This window comes from Chlorocebus sabaeus, chromosome 6, assembly GCF_047675955.1.
Source record: "Chlorocebus sabaeus isolate Y175 chromosome 6, mChlSab1.0.hap1, whole genome shotgun sequence".
In the NCBI taxonomy this organism is placed as follows: domain Eukaryota; kingdom Metazoa; phylum Chordata; class Mammalia; order Primates; family Cercopithecidae; genus Chlorocebus; species Chlorocebus sabaeus.
Genome location: NC_132909.1, coordinates 491,122 through 511,874, shown reverse-complemented (window position 1 = coordinate 511,874; position 20,753 = coordinate 491,122). Strand labels below are relative to the sequence as shown.

Below are 20,753 nucleotides of genomic sequence, written 5' to 3'. Positions count from 1 at the left end.
AGACGGGCGGATCATGAGGTCAGGAGATCAAGACTATTCTGGCTAATACGGTGAAACCCCATCTCTACTAAAAAATACAAAAAAACTAGCCGGGCAAGGTGGCGGGTGCCTGTAGTCCCAGCTACTCGGGAGGCTGAGGCAGGAGAATGGTGTAAACCCAGGAGGCGGAGCTTGCAGTGAGCTGAGATCCGGCCACTGCACTCCACACTCCAGCCTGGGTGACAGAGCGAGACTCCATCTCAAAAAAAAAAAAAAAAAAAAAAAAAAGAGATTCTTCTGCCTTCTTCCTGACTCTCCCTCCTGAGAAGCTGTAACTTAAGGCACATGCCATCACACCTGGCTAATTTTTACATTATTATTTGCAGAGATGGGGGTCTTGCTATGTTGCCCAGGCTGGTCTTGAACTCCTAGGCTCAAGCAATCCTCCTGCGTCAGCCTCCCGAAGTGGTAAAATTACAGGTGTGAGCCACTGTGCCCATTCAGACATCTTCCCTGGATCCTACAAACAAGGAAAGGGAGAAGCCCAAGGTCAGAGGGCTCAGGGGATCCTGATTTAAGTTGGGTCAAGGAGAGTCTGCAGTGCACTTTTCTGTATGTGGGCTATACTCAAATGCAAACACAAGTCAGCCTGGTCCCCTTTCATCCATCAGCACACCCTGGGACACAGCACCACCCCATCCTGACTCCAAAGGGTTCAACCAGAGTCCCTGCTGGTCCTCCATGCTCACGCACGTCTCACCATGAGATCACCATATCCGAATGTGTGTGGGGGCCTTTATTTCTCTAAATGCTCTTTCAGGGCCACTCTTCCCTTCTCCACTCTATGCCTCCATTACCTACCTACTCATTCCTCTCTCAGGACTGGCTGCCCACCCTCCCCATGACACAGCTAACAGAGGCCTACCAAGGTTGGCTGCCTCATAGGAGAGAGCAAGTGCCATGGAGGCCACAGCTGATATCGGACAAAAGAGAAGACACACATGGAAGGAGGCATGGGTGCTTGAGGCACTGGCTGGCCTGAGGGTCCAGACCTCAGAATACCAGCACCATGAAGACACCACATCACACACACATGAACCTTGATCCAGCTAATACAATGGGCCTGGCAAACACCAGTCCTGGACTAACTCATCACTAATCTTCACTATCATCACACCTGTCCCTTCCCCCAGGAGAGGAAATTGTCTAGAGGCAAAATCCCAAGGGGATCTCCTCATGGGGCTTCAAGGCTGTGTCATCCACATTGACTGGCTTTTACTCGGCCAGCACTGCACTGCCTCAGAAGGGCCACTCCAAAGTCATCCCAAATTTTCCTACAGGCTTCCTGTTCTCCATTCTCTGAGACTCACTCTCTCTTCTACACTGATACCCCCTTATAACCCAAGTCCCAAAGAAGGAAGTTACTCTCATGCCCTGGGCTTTGGGATGCCGATTCCAGAGATACTACTGCCCAATGCCCCTCCATCCATACTTACAGCTTCCCTGTTGCCCTGATCCAGTCCTTACTACTAAAGGTCCAGAGAAACCCCAAATTAACCTTTTGGCTTCACTTTTTAATTTATTACCAAATTATTATGCCAACAAGTATCTGTAACAGAGAAAAAACATGATACAAAATTCCAGTCCCCAAAGAAAACCACATTTTATTTCTCCATCATCCACTTTCAACCCACATCCATATGTGCACATATCTTTACATGGATGTAATAATAGTAAATCTTTTATGTTATGCCCCTTTTTGCCATATTATAAACATTTTCAACATGGCAGTAAAACCTTTATAATGGTTTACAGTGGCTGAATCAGAAGCATCCTAAATGAACAACCATGGAGGTAGTGGTGGGGTGATAACAAAAACATAACAAGTCAGTATTTTTGCTTCAACAACTAAAGCAACAAACCACATCTGTTGGAAGCAGTCCTTTCCATCTTAGCAAAAGCTTGTTTCAGTCTTTTTTTTCCTCTCTTGAGATGGAGTCTCGCTCTGTCACCCAGGCTGGAGTGTAGTGGTGCACTTAGCTCACTGCAACCTCCGCCTCCCAGGTTCAAGCAATTCTCCTGCCTCAGCTTCCCAAGTAGCTGGGATTACAGGCACACACCATTATGCCCAGCTAATTTTCTGTATTTTTGGTAGAGATGGGGTTTCACTACGCTGGCCAGGCTGGTCTTCAACTCCTAACCTCATGATCCAGCCGCCTCCGCCTCCCAAAGTGCTGGGATCACAGGCATGAGCCACCATACCCGGCCTGCTTGTTTCAATCTTAAGAGGAACAACTTCATTGTTCATTCACAGGTAATTTATTCACCTAGTTTACCCTCCTGCAACAAGTGCTCAGTATTATTGCAGAAGTATAATGCAGACATACATTCAAACAGGAAAATCTCACATTCTGTGGCAGTGTACGGTACAGCACTGTGTGGACTCTCTCATTGTACACCTTTGTTGATACAGAAAACACAGTAAGAGCCCCTGCCAAAGCCTCTCTTTCTGATTACACTTAAAAAGGTTGATTCAGGCCGGGCACCGTGTCTCACGCCTGTAATCCCAGTGCTTTGGGAGGCTGAGGTGGGTGGATCATGAGGTCAGGAGTTCAAGACCAGCCTGGCCAACACAGTGAAACCCTGTCTCTACTAAACATACAAAAAATTAGCCAGGCATGGTGGCAGGCACCTGTAATCCTAGCCACTTGGGAGGCTGAGGCAGGAGAACTGCTTGAAACTGGGAGGCAGAGGTTGCTGTGAGTGGAGATCGTGCCACTGCACTTCATCCTGGGTGACACAGCTAGACTCTGTCTGGAAAAAAAAAAAAAAAAAGTTGATTCAGTGTTTGCTTATGTACAAGGTGGAAACTCCCTACTACAGGACTCTTCACTCCAATCATGTTCTGAATGCATTCACAGGCTCTCTCTGTAGGCAGTGTCACCCCCATGTTTGTGCGTTTCATTCCAGTGTGTGTGCTGTCATGTCTGGTACAGACTGAATCATCCCCCAGACTTTTCTGCATTTACTACCATCCTAAGTTGTCTCCTGAGTTCCCCAATGAGCAGACTTAACAGTGTGGCTCAGCAATGTCTCACATTCATCAATTCACTGGATAGCTTAAAGGATTCTTTTCTACTGACCAGAGAGGAGTCAGATGTAAGACACGCCTCCTAAACACAGGCATGAGAGCTAACTGGAAGACTCATGTGGCCCTAAACTATTATGTTTCCATGGGTTGCTCTCCCAGGTGTACTCTTTGATGTCGAACAAGGGATGAGCTCTTTTGGAATGTTTTTCCACACTGAGGACACTGGCTGGGACCCTCCCTGCTATGGAGTCTCTGATGTACTGCCAGGTGAGAGTTCTGCTTGAAGGACTTCCCACATTCTGGACACTGATATGGCGTTTCCTTAGTGTGAATTCTCTGGTGCTTGGTCAGACAGGAGCTGTCCCTGAAGGCTTTGCCACACTGATTACACTCATAGGGCTTCTCACCAGTATGAGTCCTCTGGTGCCTAATGAGGCCAGCGATATTCCTGAAAAGTTTCTGACACTGGTTGCAGCCATAGGGCTTCTCGCCAGTATGAATCCTCTGGTGCCTGATGAGGTATGCACTCTCGATGAAAGTCTTGCCACATTCTTTACATTCATAGGGTTTCTCCCCAGAATGGATCTTTTGATGCACAATGAGGTGAGAGTTTCTGTTGAAGGATTTCCCACACTCTGCACACTCAAAGGGCTTTTCTCCAGTGTGAGTCCTCTCGTGCTGGGTGAGGTATGAGCCATCCCGGAAAGCTTTTCCACATTTGCTACACTCATAGGGCTTCTCACCGGTGTGGATTCTGAGATGCACTGTAAGGTGGGAGATGTCCGTGAAGGGTTTTCCACACTCGTTACATCTGTATGGTTTTTCCCCTGTGTGAGTTCTTTGGTGCAAAATTAAGGATGAATTTCGGTTGAAGGTTTTTCCACATTCCAGGCATTCGTAAGGTTTCTCACCTGTGTGAATTCTCTGGTGCTGCGTCAGAGCTGACCCATCACTGAAAGCTTTCCCACATTTACTACATTTATAGGGCTTCTCTCCTGTGTGGATCCTTTGATGCACAATCAGGTTGTAGTTCTTGGAGAAGGACTTTCCACACTCATTACAAGTATAAGGCTTCTCTCCGGTGTGAGTTCGGTGATGCAAAACAAGAGAAGAGTTCCGTTTGAAGCATTTGCCACATTCAGTACATCTATACTGTTTCTCTCCAGCGAGATTTCTCTGGTTTTCATTAAGCGATGAGCTCAGGGTCAAGATGTCCTCAAAATTCTTACCTTCATACAGTTTCTTGCCTCTTTTCGTTATTTTTTGATGACCAAGAGAGGTAAAATGATTAAAAGACTTAACACTTTCAGGATATTCGTAGGGCTTCTCTCTCACTGGATTTCTTCCATGAATAACTTCCATGGAATGGTTGAAGGTTTTTCCACAGGCATCACTGTCACCAGTTCTCTTAGCTGCATACCTTTTAGGACAGCTGGGTAAGGCAGGGTCACAATCCAGACCACTAACATTTGAGTCATGTGCATGGAAACCATTGGTTGCCAGAACTCTCTGAGATGGTGGAAGGTCTGAGCTTGCAATCAAATGCTCCCCAAAACCAGGATATTCACAGATTGCTTCCTGAGTCCCTGGTTTCTCCAGAGTTAAAACTGATTGACTCAAGTGTGCCTCCTGGTTCTCACAGTCCCAACCATCACCTAAAATGGACAAGCAGGGAGCTTCCCTTGTGAATCCTTCCATTTCTACATCACAGGGTACTTCTCTCTCAGGAATATTCCGAGTTGTCATTTTCAATCTCATATCCCAAACTGCAAAAAGAAAAATGCAGGCTTAGGTACATGAAGCTCTATCTGTAAGAGAAAGAGACAATGATGATGGGCTAGGTGTGAAGATTTTTTTTTTTTTTTACTTGTTTTCTCTTTTAAATTCAAATGTATACATGGAAGAGGTAAAATGATAGCCAAGGAATGGAACCAAGAACAGATTTCAAAAGAGCCATGTAGCATTTTCATCTTCCTAGAGAGCGGGCAGGAGGAAGGGTCCTGGGGATAAATCATCACCAAAAGGATTAGTTTGAGATGTGGGAGACCAGAGGCCAAGCATCCCTGCTCCCCCTAGAATTCCATCCCAGCAACTGCATTCTTGTCCCTGTCATACACTGCCCATCAGTACACATTTCCAAAGCTCTGACTTCACAATGAGCTTACAACAGCACTGAAGTAGCAATTCTCACCCCAGCTCTGTGATCAAAGTTCTGCATTCATGGATAGGACAAAGCACAGGCTTGGTGACCTAAAAGTTCTGGGTCTAAGTCTTAGAAGTGTCAATGACCTAGTGGGGCACAGTGGTTCACGTCTGTAATCCCAGCATTTTGGGAAGCCGAGGCAGGTGGATCATTTGAGGTCAGGAGTTCGAGACCAGCCTGACCAACATGGTGAAACCGTCTCTACTAAAAATACAAAAAAATTAGCCAGGCATGGAGGCACATGCCTGTAGTTCCAGCTACTCTACAGGCTGAGGCAGAAGAATTGCTTCAACCTGGTAGGCGGAGGTTGCAGTGAGCTGTCGCACCACTACACTCCAGCCTGGGCAACAGAGTGAGACTCCATCTCAAAAAACAAAACAAAACAAAACAAAAACTGTCAATGACTGCCCTGCAGGGTTGTTATAAAAAATGGATCATGTCAGCCAGGTGCGGTGACTCACGCCTGTAATCCCAGCACTCTGGGAGGCTGAGGGAGGTGGATCACGAGGGAGGTGAGGTGACAGAGTGAGACTCCATCTCAAAAACAAACAAACAAACAAAAACAAACAAAAAACAACTGGATCATGTATGAAGCAGTCTCCAAGGCTAGGGGATGAAGGGCATTCTGGAAATGGCTGCATGTGTCTTCATGCATATCAATCTTCCTGTCACCATCCCTTGTCCACTCAGACTTCACAATATTAAGACAAGTGGTTGTCCATTCATTCATTCGTTCATTCATTCGGTGGGATGGGGTCTTGCTCTGTCATCCAGGCTGAAGTGTAGTGGTGTAATCTTGGTTCACTGAAGCTTCAATCACAAAAACTTCAAGCAATTATCCCACCTCGGCCTCCCAAAATGCTGCAAATACAGGCATGAGCCACCGTGCCCAGCCTTCTTTCTAAAGGTAAAATGAAAATAGACCCTTGCCTCAGAATACACACATACATATATATCTACATTCTAGGCAATTTAAATATATATACTTGTATATGTGTATATATATGTGTGTGCATGTATTTAAATTTCAGAATGATACCGGCTGCAACAGAAAGTCGAAGTTTAAATGATGCAGTATGCCGCCATAAGTGTGACAGACTTTGATCAACAAAGCTTAACCAAAAAAACCATATGATCAAGCATTGGGGTCATACCTGTAATCCTAGCACTCTGGGAGGCTGAGGTGGGAGTTATCACTTGAGCCCACACAGAAGGCTGAGGTTGCAGTGAGCTGTAATTGTGCCACTGCATTCCAGATTGGGCAAAAGAGACCGTGTCTTAAAAACAAAAAACAAAAACCAAAAAATAAAAAACACACAAGGAATAACAAGTCTGATATCAGCATTCAAATTTTCCGTCCAATAAAAGACACAATAAGGCTGGGCACGGTGGCTCACGCCTGTAATCCCAGCACTCTGGGAGGCCGAGGCAAGTGGATCATGAGGTCAGGAGATCCAGACCATCCTGGCTAACACGGTGAACCCTGTCTCTACTAAAAAATACAAAAAACTAGCCAGGCGTGGTGGTGGGTGCCTGTAGCCCCAGCTACTCAGGAGGCTGAGGCAGGAGAACGGCGTGAACCCGGGAGGTGGATCTTGCAATGAGCCGAGACTGCGCCACTGCACTCCAGCCTGGGTGACAGAGTGAGACTCCATCTCAAAAGAAAAAAAAAAGACACAATAAGAGACAAAATGCAAGTGGCAGACAGGGAGAAAATAAGATTTAAAGGCAGAAAGAATTACTGCCGAAGAGCTATAGAGGATTCTTAGAGAACAGTACAAAAAAAGAAAAAAATGGGCAAAGTAATCAAAGATGTACTTCATGAAGGGAAAATAGAAATATCGTGAAAGCATCGGCCGGGCATGGTGGCTCACGCCTGTAATCCTAGCACTTTGGGAGGCCAAGGCGGGTGTATCACGAGGTCAGGAGATTGAGACCATCCTGGCTAACAAGGTGAAACCCCATCTTTACTAAAAATACAAAAATTAGCTGCTAATTTTTTGTACTTTTAGTAGAGACAGGGTTTCACCATGTTAGTAGCCAGGATGGTCTCGGATCTCCTAATCTTGTGATCTGCCCATCTTGGCCTCCCAAAGTGCTGGGATTATAGGCGTGAGCCACCATGTCCAGCCGATAGGTGGTTTTAAAGGCAAGCAGGGAGAAGACAAACCACCAGTGAATGACAAAAATTATTACAACAGATCACTTAGCAGAAAAACTGGAAAACCAAAGGTAATGGAAGGCTACTTTCAAAGTGCTGAAGGAAAAATCTATCAATCACACTAATTCAAGAGTAAGGGTGAGATAAAGACTGTTTCAGAGGCTGGGTGTGGTGGCTCATACCTGTAATCTCAACACTTTGGTAGGCCAAGGTGGATGGGTCACTTGAGCCCAAGAGTCTGAGACCAGCCTGGGCAACATGGTGAAACCCATGACACAAAAATCAGCAGGGTGTAGTGGCATGCGCCTGTTAGTCCCAGCTACTTGGGAGGCTGAGGCAGGAGAACTGCTTGAGCTCTGGGGATTGAGGCTGCGGTAAGCTATGATTCACTCCAGCCCGGACAACAGAGTGAGACTCTGTCTCAAAAAAAAAAAAAAAATTCAGAAAAGCAAAAGCAGAGTTCATTTCCAAGGATACTAGTCAGAGGAATTAGAAAATATTGGTCTTCAAAAAAAACCCCAAGAATGAAGGAAGGAAAAACAAAGGAATTGATGAATATGATGAATGTGGGCTAGGTGTGGTGACTCACACACCTGTAATCCCAGCACTTCAGGAGGTTAAGGTGGGGGATCACTTGAGTCCAGGCATTTACGACTAGTCTGGGCAACATAGTGAGATGTCATCTCCTTAAAAAAAAAAAAGTTGATGAATGTATATTTTTTTTATTTTTTATTTTTTTGAGACGGAGTCCCGCTCTGTCGCCCAGGCTGGAGTGTAGTGGCCGGATCTCAGCTCACTGCAAGCTCCACCTCCCAGGTTCATGCCATTCTCCTGCCTCAGCCTCCCAAGTAGCTGGGACTACAGACACCCGCCACCTCGCCTGGCTAGTTTTTTTTTGTATTTTTTAGTAGAGACGGGGTTTCACCGTGTTAGCCAGGATGGTCTCGATCTCCTGACCTCGTGATCCACCCGTCTCGGCCTCCCAAAGTGCTGGGATTACAGGCTTGAGCCACCACGCCCGGCCCGATGAATGTATATTTAAATCAAATCCAATGTTGACCATATGAAATGCAGAAATCATGACTTAGAATTAATGGAACAGGCCGGGCGCGGTGGCTCAAGCCTGTAATCCCAGCACTTTGGGAGGCCGAGACGGGCGGATCACGAGGTCAGGAGATCAAGACCATCCTGGCTAACCCGGTGAAACCCCGTCTCTACTAAAAAATACAAAAATCTAGCCAGGCGAGGTGGCAGGCGCCTGTAGTCCCAGCTACTCGGGAGGCTGAGGCAGGAGAATGGCGTGAACCCGGGAGGCGGAGCTTGCAGTGAGCTGAGATCTGGCCACTGCACTCCAGCCTGGGCGACAGAGCGAAACTCCGCCTCAAAAAAAAAAAAAAAAAAAAGAATTAATGGAATAGACTAATTACTGGACAACAGCGGCCAATGAGGTGGGAATGGGGCAACAAAATCAAGTGTTCTGAAGTCCTCAGGTTTTTCATGATTCATGTTGGACCTGCTCATGTCAGAAATAAAAGAATAAATGTAGTATAAAACTTCTAAGCCCACAGAGCAGTGGTTTTTAACCAGGGATGATTCTATTTCCAGAAGATACTTGGCAATGTTTGGAGATGATTTTGGTTTTCAGTCTGACTAGGGGGCAGATGTTCCCAGGGGCCAGGGATGCTACTAAATATCCTATAATGCACAGGATAGCCTTCCACAACACAAAATGATCCAGCCCCAAATGTCCACAGTACTGAAGTTGAAAAACATTGTAGAGGTCAGAATTAAAAACAAAAACAAACAAACAAAAAACCCGATCAATCCAGAAAGCTGGCACGAGGTAAAAAACAGCACAAAAAGGACAGGCTAAATAGAAAGTATAAAGTAAGGTATCAGCAATTACAATAAACATAAATGGCCTTGATAGGTCAGATAAAGACTGCATTAGACTGTATTAAAAACATGTTTGTAACAGGCATCCCTAAAGCAAAAAAACATAAAAGCCAAAAGCGAAAGGATGGGACAGGTCAATGCCAACCAAAGAAGGGTTTTATGGCTCTTTACAAATCAAAGAAAAATTTGAAGTAAGGATCACAGGGCAATGTACCAGTAACAATGTGCCTCAAAACACAGAGCAGGCCAGGTGCAGTGGCTCACGCCTGTAATCCCAGCACTTCGGTAGGCTGCGGCAGGCGAATGATCACTTGAGGTCAGAGTTCAAGATCAGCCCGGCCAACATGGTGAAACCCTGTCTCTACAAAAACACAAAAATTAGCCAGGCAAGGTGGCACATGCCTGTGATCCCAGCTACTCAGGATGTTGAGGCAAGAGAATTGCTTGAACCTGGGAGGCAGAGGTTGCAGTGAGCCAAGATCGAGCCACTGAACTCCAGCCTGGGCAGCAGAGCGAGACTCCGACTCAAAACACAAACAAAAACAAACAACAACAAAAAATGCAGCAAGGCCAGGTAGGTTTGTAGGAAGAAAATAGCAAATCAAAGCACAGTGGGAAATTTTATTTTTCTGTTTTTTGAGTTTTTTTCCTGATCAAATACTTCAGATTATATTTAAATTTTTAAAAATGTTTTAATGTAATTGTTTAATTTTTATAATGGGGGTCTCAGTATGTTGCCCAGGCTAGCCTCAAACACCAGAGCACAAGTGATCCTCTTGTCTCAGCTTCATGAGTAGCTGGGACTACAGGCACATGCCACTGCAACCAGCCGTAGTGGGAGGTTTTATTTTACTTATTTAATTTTTTTTTATTTTTATTTTTTTTGAGATGGAGTCTGGCTCTGTTGCCCAGGCTGGAGTGCAGTGGCACAATCTCGGCTCACTACAAGCTCCGTCTCCCAGGTTCACGCCATTCTCCTGCCTCAGCCTCCCGAGTAGCTGGGACTACAGGCGCCCGCCACCATGCCCAGCTAATTTTTTGTATTTTTAGTGGAGATGGGGTTTCACCGTGTTAGCCAGGATGGTCTCGATCTCCTGACCTCGTGATCCGCCCACCTCAGCCTCCCAAAGTGCTAGGATTACAGGCATGAGCCTCCGTGCCTGGCCTAATTTTTTTTTTTTTTTGAGACGGAGTCTCACTCTTGTCACCAAGGCTAGAGTGCAGTGGCATGAGCTCGGCTCATTGCAACCTCTACCTTACCTCCCGGGTTCAATCAATTCTCCTGCCTCAGTCTCCCGAGAAGCTGGGATTACAGGTGCCCACCACCACGCCTGGCTAATTTTTGTATTTTTAGTAGAGACGGGTTAACATCATGTTGACCAGGCTGGTCTCAAACTCCTGGCCTCACGTGATCCGCCTGCCTTGGCCCCCCAAAGTGCTGGGATTATAGGCATAAGCCATTGCACCTGGCAGGTGGGAGGTTTTAATGAACATCTTTTAGAAATGAAAACTCAGAAGAACAGAAAAGAGTTACGCAGGCCGGAATGTAGTTAGCCAATCTGATCACACAGCTGGATGAAAATCTACGTACCAATTAGAATAAAATGCTTTCTAAGCACAAGTGGAACATTTGCTAACACTGACCAGGTCAAAGAAAAAGTTCAGCAAAGTCCAGACTACAGCCTCTTGACTTCGAGGCAGCAAGTTAAAAGCCAGTAACAGAAAGAAAACCAAATACAAGAAAACAACAAGTAAAGCAAACCCCTATTTATTTGGAAAAATAAAAACTTGTTTTGCAGTAATTGACAGATCAAAGAAAAAACTTGACAGAAATTAGAAAACACCTAGAACAGGGCAGGCACAGTGGCTCATGCCTTGTAATCTCAGCACTTTGCGGGGCAGAGGCAGGTGGATCACAAGGTCAGGAGTTCAAGATCAGCCTGGCCAATATAGTGAAACCCCATCTCTAATAAAAATACAAAAATTAGCCAGGCGTGGTGGCATGCACCTGTAGTCCCAGCTACTCGCGAGACTGAGGCAGGAGAATCGCTTGAACCTGGGAGGCAGAGGTTGCAGTGAGCCGAGATTATGCCACTGACTCTAGTCTGGGTGACAGAGCAAGACTCCGTCTCAAAAAAAAAAAAGGAAAAGAAAACACCTACAACTACACAATGATGAAAACAGCACATCTCAAAACACGCGGCAAATGAGAATGCAGAATGCAGGTAACAGTTCCTAGACTGAAAATGCTGGTCTTTAATGCCTGTATTTTAAAAAGAAGGCTCAGTCAGGCATGGTGGCTCACATCTGTAATCCCAGAACTTTTAGAGGCTGAGGTAGGAAGATCACTTGAGGCCAGGAGTTTGAAACCAGCCTGATTATCATAGTAAGACTGCGTCTCTATGAAAGAAAAAAAAAATCAGCTGGGTGTGGTAGTGTCACTCGCCTTTAGTCCCAGGTAGTGGGGAAGCTGAGGCAGGAATATCACTTGGGCCCAGAAGTTCAGGAGTTTAAGGCTGCAGTGAGTCCTGATCGCATCACTGCACTCCAGCCTGGGTGACAGAGTAAGACCTCTCTCCAAAAAGAAGAAAAAGAAAAAAAAAAAAAAAAAAGGACTAAAGATGAAGTACTGTGGGTCCTGAAGCTTCAGGTGGCAGCAAGTCAACAGTCATGGTGTTGAAATGAATGGCAATAACACATTCTGGGATGTGGGTAACGCATGGTGCTCTCAGAATGGTCTTGTTGGCTTCACTGTATGACTGATGATCCCCCAACAATAAACAATCTACTGCTTGTAAACTCACTGGACAAGCCATAAAGTCAAAGTGAGAGACACTCCAGAACAATATGTACCTTATTCCACCACTAGAAAGAAGATTCAGGAGTAAGTCCCACCTTCAACAGTATAGATAATAAAAAAGTTTAAAGTACAGATAATAAAAAACAGTTTAAACATGTAAAAAATGGGACTTTTTATGTATTTGTACTTTTAGGGCTCATCATTAACTTGATTATAATTGACTAAAAGAAAAGAAGACCAAAGACTAGTGACCTCACTGTTCAATTTACAACTTATGGGACAGAACTATGGACTAAAACAATGGGAGGTGGAAAGAAAGTGTTAACAAAAATCACAGCAGAGGCTGGGAGCGGCAGCTCACACCTATAATCCCAGCACTCTGGGAGGCCAAGGCAGGTGGATCACCTGAGGTCAGGCATTCGAGACCAGCCTGATCAACAAGATGATACCCCGTCTCTACAAAAAACATAAAAATTAGCCGGGTGTGGTGGTGGGCGCCTGTAGTCCCAGCTACTCAGGAGGCTGAGACAGGAGAACCACTTGAACCCAGGAGGCGGAGGTTGCAGTGAGCCGAGATCCTAGCACTGCACTCCAGCCTGGCTGACAGAGCAAGACTCTGTCTCGGGGGAAAAAAAAAAATTGCAGCAGAAATTATGGAAACTAAAAACAAGAAACCAGTTGAGAAAATGAAGAAAACCAAGTCTGTCATTTGAAAAGACTAATGAAAGAGGCCATTAAAAAACAGCAAGAAAAAGGCCAGACATGGTAGCTCATACCTGTAATTCCAACACTTTGGGAGGCTGAGGCAGGTGGACTGCTTGAGGTCAGGAGTTTGAGACCACCCTGGGCAACATAGCAAGACCCCATCTCTGCAAAAAATACAAAAAAAAAAAAAAAAAAGAAAAAGCTGGGCGTGCGGGTATGTGCTGCGGTCCCAGCTACTTGGGAAGCTGAGGTGGGACGATCGCTTGAGCCTGGGGGTCAGAGGTTGCAGTGAACTCCAGCCTAGGTGACAGAGCAAGATCCTGTCTCGATAAATAAATAAAATGTTTTAAAAAGCAAAAATGAACACCTAAGTGATATTAATTGTCAGACGGGGGTTTAACTAACAGTGGAAGGTTAGCAAAATGGCAAAGTTGGATTTATCCTAGAAATGTAAGGACTAGGAAACACTGGAACATCTATTAATACAATTCCCCATATTACCAGATTAAAGTAGAAGACAGCTCCCTTACACCTTACCCCAATACATTCAGAAAGTAATATGAGAAAATCTCACCAAGACACATGATCAAAATACTCTCAGATTCAAGTAATAGATCCTTTAACTCAATAAATTCAAAAAGTACTTTAAGGAAACCTCAGACTCCTAAGGAAAATTCTTCACAATTAGGGTCACAGGGAATTAATGTGAACATCACACCTTAAACATCAGAAAACAGGAATCATCAGAATCATTTACTTTCAAGTCCAGGCCAAGACCTTGGACACTTGCTATGTGCACAGCATTCGGCAGTGATGTGGAGGGGTCAGCCAGTCAGGAGGACCATGCTCCCAGCTGTCACCCCTGGGTGCTGCAAGGACCTCTCCTGTGGAAAGGGCTCCTGAAGCTGCCCTGCCACATGACATGCTTCCTGTTCTGAACCTTCTGCATAGACTGGGGTCTGGCATGGTCTGTGGCCATCCTGTGAAAACAAGAGACTTGAAAGCACCTCCCTGAAGGTTTGTGAAGCGAGGATGCACGTGTACAGTTAAATAAAACAGGCCGGGTGCGGTGGCTCACGCCTGTAATCCCAGCACTTTGGGAGGCTGAGGCAGGCTGATCACATGAGGCCAGGAGTTTAAGAACAGCCTGGCTGACATGGTGAAACCCCATCTCCAGTAAATATACAGAAATTAGCTGGGCATGGTGGTACACATCTGTAATCCCAGCTACTCAGGAGGCTGAGACACGAGAATTGCTTAAACCCAGGAGGTGGAGGTTGCAGTGAGCCAAGATTGTGCCACTACATTCCAGACCAGGAGATAGAGCAAGACTGTGTCTCAAAATTTAAAAAAAAAGAAAGAAAATAAAAGATAAGATAAATCAGACATATACAGGGTGGTATCATTTATGGAAATTTTTCAGACACATAAAATATTCTCTTAGAAATAAAAATACAGCAATGCCTTGGCAAGACACCAGCCAAGACTGCGATTATGTCTCTCTTGGGGATAGGGAGGCTAACTCACCTTGAGGAACAAAAGGCATGTCCATTTCATCAATAACAGATACTTCCTTTGTTGAAACAAAACTTAAACACCACCAAGAAAGTGAAAACACAATCCATCAAATGGGAGAAAAGATTTATATATGTGTATCTAGAATATAGAAAACTCTTACAATTCAATAATAAAAACACAAAAACCCAATTTTTAGAAATGGGCAAAGGATCGTGTCTTAGTTCGGGCTGCTACAACAAATACACTGGGTGGCTTAAACAACAGAAATCTATTTCTCACAGTTTTGGAGGCTAGGAGATCCAAAATCAGCGTGTCAGCATGATTGGTTCTGGTGAGGGTCCTCTTCCTGGTTTGCAGATGGCCACCTTCTCAGTGTGCCTTCACAGGGCAGAGCAGGAAGCAGGAGCTCCTGAGAGCTCTCCTGTCTCCTCTTATAAGAGCACTGATTTCATTCAAAAAGATTCTACCCTTGTGACCTCATTACCTCCCACAGGCCTCCTCTTCAAATACCATCACAGTGGGGATAAGGCATCAACACACGAATTCTGAGGGGATACTACATTTACCCCACAGGAGTTCTGAATAGGTATTTCCCCAAAGACGACATACAAATGGCCAATGAGCACATGAAATGATCAACATCATTAGGTATTAGGGAAATGCTGATCAAAACCATAGTGAGACATCACTTTACACTCACTAGTATGTTCAATATTTAAAAACAAACAAAAACAGTAGCAAGTATTGGCAAGGATATGAAAAAACTGGAATCTTTATTCACTGCCGGTGCAAATGTAAAACAGTGTAGCTACTTTGGAAACCAGTCTGATGATTCTCAAAAAGGAAAATATGGAGTTATCATATGATGCAGCTATTCCGCCTGCTATGGGTTCGATATGGTTTGTTTGTCCACACCAAATCTCATGCTGAAATTTAATCCCTACCGTGGTGGTGCTGGGACACGCAGCCTACCGGGAAGGGTTTGGGTCATGGAGGTGGAACCCTCATGAATGGCTTGGTGCTGTTCTCACAGTAATGAGTTCTTGCTCTCATGAGACTGGATTGGTTCTGGGGGGAATGAATTAGTGCCCCCAACAATAGGCTGTTATAAGGCCAGGACATCCCTTGGGTTTGGCTCCCATTAGTATGTGCCCACTTCCCCTCTGACCTTCTCTGCCATATTTTGATGTAACATAAAAGCCCTCACCAGAAACCAAGCAGAACTATGAGCTGAATAAACCTCTTTTCTTTGTAAATTACCCAACCTCAGGTATTCCTTTATAGCAACACAAAATGGACTAAGTTTTAGTACCTACACTCTCACGTATCTACTCAAGAAAAATGCAAAAATATGTCCACAGATAAACTTGTAGATGGATGTTCATGGCAGTACTATTCATAAAAAACAAAAGAGAGGAAACAATCCAAATAAATGCCCAACAACGGATGAATGGATGAACAGATAAACAAAATGTGATATATCCACACAATGGAATACAACAGCCATAAAAAAAGAATAAAGTACTAATCCCTGTTCTAACACAGATGAATCTTGAAAACATTATGCTGCATGAAAGAAACCAGACACAAAAGACCATATATCGTAGGATCTCATTTACATGAATTGTCAAGAACAGGCAAATCTACATAGACAGAAAGTTGGCCAGTGGTTGTCAGGGGTTGGGGGAGAAGTGGGGAGAACAGGGATTAACTGCCAATGGGTACAGGTTTCTTTTTGGACTGATTAAAATGTTCTGAAATTAGATGGTGGTTATGGTTGCACAACTCTATGAACACACTAAAAGCCACTGAACTGTGCACTTTGAATGGGTGAATCATATCGTATATGAGTATCTCCACAAATCTATAGTAAGTGCATAGAAGCATTCAAGAATAGTGCTAGGAATGCTACGCACATGTTCCCTGTAAGCGGGCAAGTCTCCTTCAGCCTGACTTGCAACTCTTTCTCAGCTTGGCAGTATTACCCAGAAGGGCATATGGTTGGTTATCTCCAGAGGTGTTAGGTTGTCACAAAGACTGAGGCAGGGGGAGCTGCTAGGATCTGATGAGCCTGGGCTGAGGATACCAGACAGCGTACCATGCTCAGGACCACCCCACATGATGCCTGACCATCCTGTGGACCAATGTTCCTGCAGGTAGCCACCTGGGGTACTTGAGAACAGGACATCACATGGGCTATACAAGACATTAGGGGGAAGGTGCCTTCATTTTTAGGAGAAGGAGGCATATAGCAAATCCAGATGCTGCCCTGAATTCATGGACTCATATCCCACTCTAAATTCTCTCTTCTTGTTGAAACTTGGCTATTCCAACTACATCCCTTGCTATAGTCTGAATGTCTGTGTCCCTCCCCAGAATTCATATTGAAATCCTGACTCCCGAACGCATGGCATTAGGAGGTGGGTCTTGTGTGGTGATCATATCATGGAGGTAGGGCCCTCACTGTTGATATCAGTGCACTTAGGAGGCCCCAGAGAGCTCCCTTGCTCCTTCCACCCCATGAGGACGATTAGAAGGCATCATCTATGAAGCAGAAAGTGAGCAACGACACTCACTAGACACTGAATCTTCTAGTGCCTTGATCTTAAGACTTCCCAGCTTCCAGATATGTAAAAAATAAATTTTTGTAGTTCATAAGCTACCCAGTTTATTGTATTTTGTTACAGCAGCCTGAACAGATTAAGACATTGTCAGTCGATGAGGGCCTGAGTGCCATCGTGAAGTAACAGATGATCACACCTATACAGGAGAACAACAGGACAGGCTTAAGGAAAATAGTGTAAATTAGGACATTTAATATAAAAATCTCAATTTAATTAGGATTGTTTTAAAAATCTCTCTTATTATTTTTAGCCATATAATGGTAAAAAAAAATTATGATTGTGAATATCATTATTTGAGACAGGGTCTTGCTCTGTCACCCAGACTGGAGTGCAGTGGCATGATCACAGCTCACTGTGGCCTCACCCTCCTCAGCCCAAGCGACCCTCCCACCTCAGCCTGTCAAGCGGCTGGGACTATAAGTGTGTGCCACCATGCTCAGCTAATTTTTTTTTTTTTCTGTAGAAAGAGGGTCTCACTATGTTGCCCAGGCTAGTCTGGAACTGCTGGCTTCAAGCAGTTCTTCCGCTTAGGCCTCCCAAAGTACTGGGATTACAGGTGTAAGCCACCAACCACACTTGGCCAGTACAAAGATTATGTTGTAAAAAATTCATCTTGATGGTAGTTCACATATTTTGGGGGTTTCCTATTTTCTCCCTCTTCCTCTGACACTCTCCATCACACACACTCTCTGAAGCCCCCAGTATTACTGATTCTCTCCCCAGTTTGTCCTCTTCCCTATTGTCATTAGTGGAAGTGATCTCCAATGCTCCCCCGCCCCACCCCACGCCCCCCCTGCCCTGCCCTTCCCTTCCCTTCCTTTTTTTTCTGAGACAGAGTTGCACTCTGTTGCAACTGCAGTGGTGTGATCACCGCTCACTACAGCCTCGACCTCTCAGGCTCAGAAGATCCTTCCACCTCAGCCTCCCAAATAGCTGGGACTACAGGCATGCACTACCATACCCAGCTAATGTTTTGTTATGTTTTGTAGAGACGAGGCTTTGCCATGTTGTCCAGGCTGGTCTCAAACTCCTGGTCTCAACTTAGACACCTGCCTCGGCCTCCCAAAGTGCTGGGATTACAGGCGTGAGCCACTGTGACCGGCTATCTCCAAGAATTTCTACACACCGAATACTGTCCCAGCACATGCAGAGACTTCAGGAGAGAACTGTTTTGTGTGATAAGTTGCCCCAGTGCTGTTGCAAGTCAGAACACAAGGAGTGACTGACTCATTGCCTGTTGAAAAGACAGCCTGTTTGTCTTGCTGCAACCTGCTTAGTACTTAGAACCTGTTTTCACCAAGGTACTCTCTCTCTTCCTTTCCTACTTAATCCACCTGGTCTGTGTCCATTTCCCTAACATTCACTGTTTTAGCCGCATCTACTTATTCTTCACTCACTTCATCCAGTTCCACTGAAGACAGTGAATTCTGACTGTTCTATTTCTCTTATTCCAAACATAGTCTCCAACAACTAAATGCTTCCTATGTCTTCTAGGGTAGCTATGCCCAAGCATTTAAAAACAGAAACATGAATTGTTAATACAAATGTCTTTTTTTAATTGATTCTTTACACAGACTTAGGGCTTTAGAATTTTAAAAATTATATGGATATTTGATAATACCAGTAAATTAAGAGTGCACTGCAAAACAGATTATAAACAGTGCACATTACATAAAAATTAACTCAAAATCGATCAGCCTAAATATAAAAGCTAAAACTATAAAACTCTTTTTTTCTTTTCTTTTTTGTTTTTTTTGAGACGGAGTCTCACTCTGTCGCCCAGGCTGGAGTGCAGTGGTGCGATCTCGGCCCACTGCAAGCTCTGCCTCCTGGGTTCACGCCATTCTCCTGCCTCAGCCTCCCGAGTAGCTGGGACTACAGGCACCTGCCACCATGCCTGGCTAATTTTTTCTACTTTTTTTTTTAGTAGAGACGGGGTTTCACTGTGTTAGCCAGGATGGTCTCGATCTCCTGACCTCATGATCTGCCTGCCTTGGCCTCCCAAAGTGCTGGGATTACAGGCATAAGCCACCACGCCTGGCCCTTTTTTTCTTTCTTAAGAGACAGGGTCTCACTCTTTTGTCCAGCCTAGACTGCAAGGTGCAATCACGGCTCAACACAGCCTCAATCTCATGGGCTCAAGTGATCCTCCCACCTCAGCCTCCTGAGTAGCTGGGACCACAGGTGCACACCATCACACCTAATGTTGTTTTTTTTTTTTTTTGAGACAGAGTCTCACTCTGTCTCAGGTTGGAGTACAGTAGCATGATCTCAGCTCACTGCAACCTCCACCTCCTGGGCTCAAGTGATTCTCTTGCCTCAGCCTCCTAAGTGGCACACACCACCATGCCCAGCTAATTTTTGTATTTTTAGTAGACAGGGTTTCACCATGTTGGCCAGGTTGGTCCCAAACTCCTAACTTCAAGTGATCTGCATGCCTCAGCCTCCCAAAGTGCTGGGATTACAGACATGAGCCACCACACCCAGCCTAAATTTTTTTTTTTTTTGGTAGAGATGAGGTCTCACTCTATGGGCCAGGCTGGTCTTGAACTCCTGGGCTCAAGCAATCCTCCCACCTCAGCCTTCCAAAGTGCTGAGATTACAGTTGTGAGCCACCATGCCTGGCTTAACACTTTTTTTTTTTTTTTCTGAGAGAGAGTCTCGCTGTGTTGCCCAGACTGAAGTGCAGTGGAGTGATCTCAGTTCACTGCAACCTCCTCCTCCCAGGTTCAAGCGATTCTCCTGACTCAGCCTCCCGAGTAGCTGGGATTACAGGCATGCACCACCACGCCCAGCTAATTTTTGTATTTTCAGTAGAGATGGGGTTTCTGCATGCTGGTGAGGCTAGTCTTGAACTCCTGACCCAAGGTGATCAGCCTGCCTTGGCCTCCCAAAGTGCTGCGATTATAGGCACGAGCCACCGTACCCAGCCTGGCCTAACGCTCTTGGACGGGAGCAGTGGCTCATGCCTATAATCCCAGCACTTTGGGTGGCTGAGACAGGTGGATCACTTGAGCTCAGGAATTCGAGACCAGCCTGGGTAACACAGTGAAACCCCATCTCTACTAAAAATACAAAAACTAGCCAGACATGGTGGCATGCACCTGTCGTCCCAGCTACTTGGAAGGCTGAGGCAGGAAGATCACTTGAGCCCAGAAGGCAGAGGTTGCAGTAAGCTGAGATCATGCCGCTGCATTCCAGCCTGGGCAACAGAGTAAATATCTGTCTCAAAAAAAAAAAAAAAAAAAAGAAAAAAGAAAAAAAATTAAATTTAAATTAAAAAAAAAACAAAACAACTTTGTAGTTCAAAGAATATCACCAAGAAAGTTAAAGGCAACCCACAGAATGGGAGAAAATATTTGCAAATCACATATAGGATAAAGGACTAGTATTCAGAATATAAGTGTCACAATTCGGCCGGGCGCGGTGGCTCAAGCCTGTAATCCCAGCACTTTGGGAGGCCGAGACGGGCGGATCACGAGGTCAGGAGATCGAGACCATCCTGACTAACGCGGTGAAACCCCGTCTCTACTAAAAAAACACAAAAAACTAGCTGGGCGAGGTGGCGGGCGCCTGTAGTCCCAGCTACTCGGGAGGCTGAGGCAGGAGAATGGCGTGAACCCGGGAGGCGGAGCTTGCAGTGAGCCGAGATCCGGCCACTGCACTCCAGCCTGGGCGACAGAGCGAGACTCCGTCTCAAAAAAAAAAAAAAAAAAAAAAAAAAAAGTGTCACAATTCGATAATTTAAAAAAACTCAGGCCAGGCATGGTGGCTCC

At 45.2% G+C, this 20,753-nt stretch overlaps 1 protein-coding gene across 16 annotated transcripts in view; it reads right to left on the bottom strand.

The window, feature by feature from the left end:
• Window positions 1-1,617: 1,617 nt before the first annotated feature.
• ZNF329 (zinc finger protein 329) overlaps window positions 1,618-20,753 on the bottom strand; it is a 34,160-nt gene continuing 15,024 nt past the window's right edge. For 9 of the 16 annotated variants that reach the window (XM_038006445.2, XM_073015803.1, XM_038006449.2 and 6 more), the window contains one exon: window positions 1,618-4,878. In XM_038006445.2, the coding sequence (XP_037862373.2) occupies window positions 3,203-4,828 (1,626 nt within the window). In that variant the 5' untranslated portion in view covers window positions 4,829-4,878 and the 3' untranslated portion in view covers window positions 1,618-3,202. Of the gene's footprint in view, window positions 4,879-12,906; window positions 13,732-20,753 lie in introns of those variants that run through there. The other 7 variants (XM_007998404.3, XM_007998410.3, XM_073015800.1 and 4 more) reach the window with 3 other exon arrangements.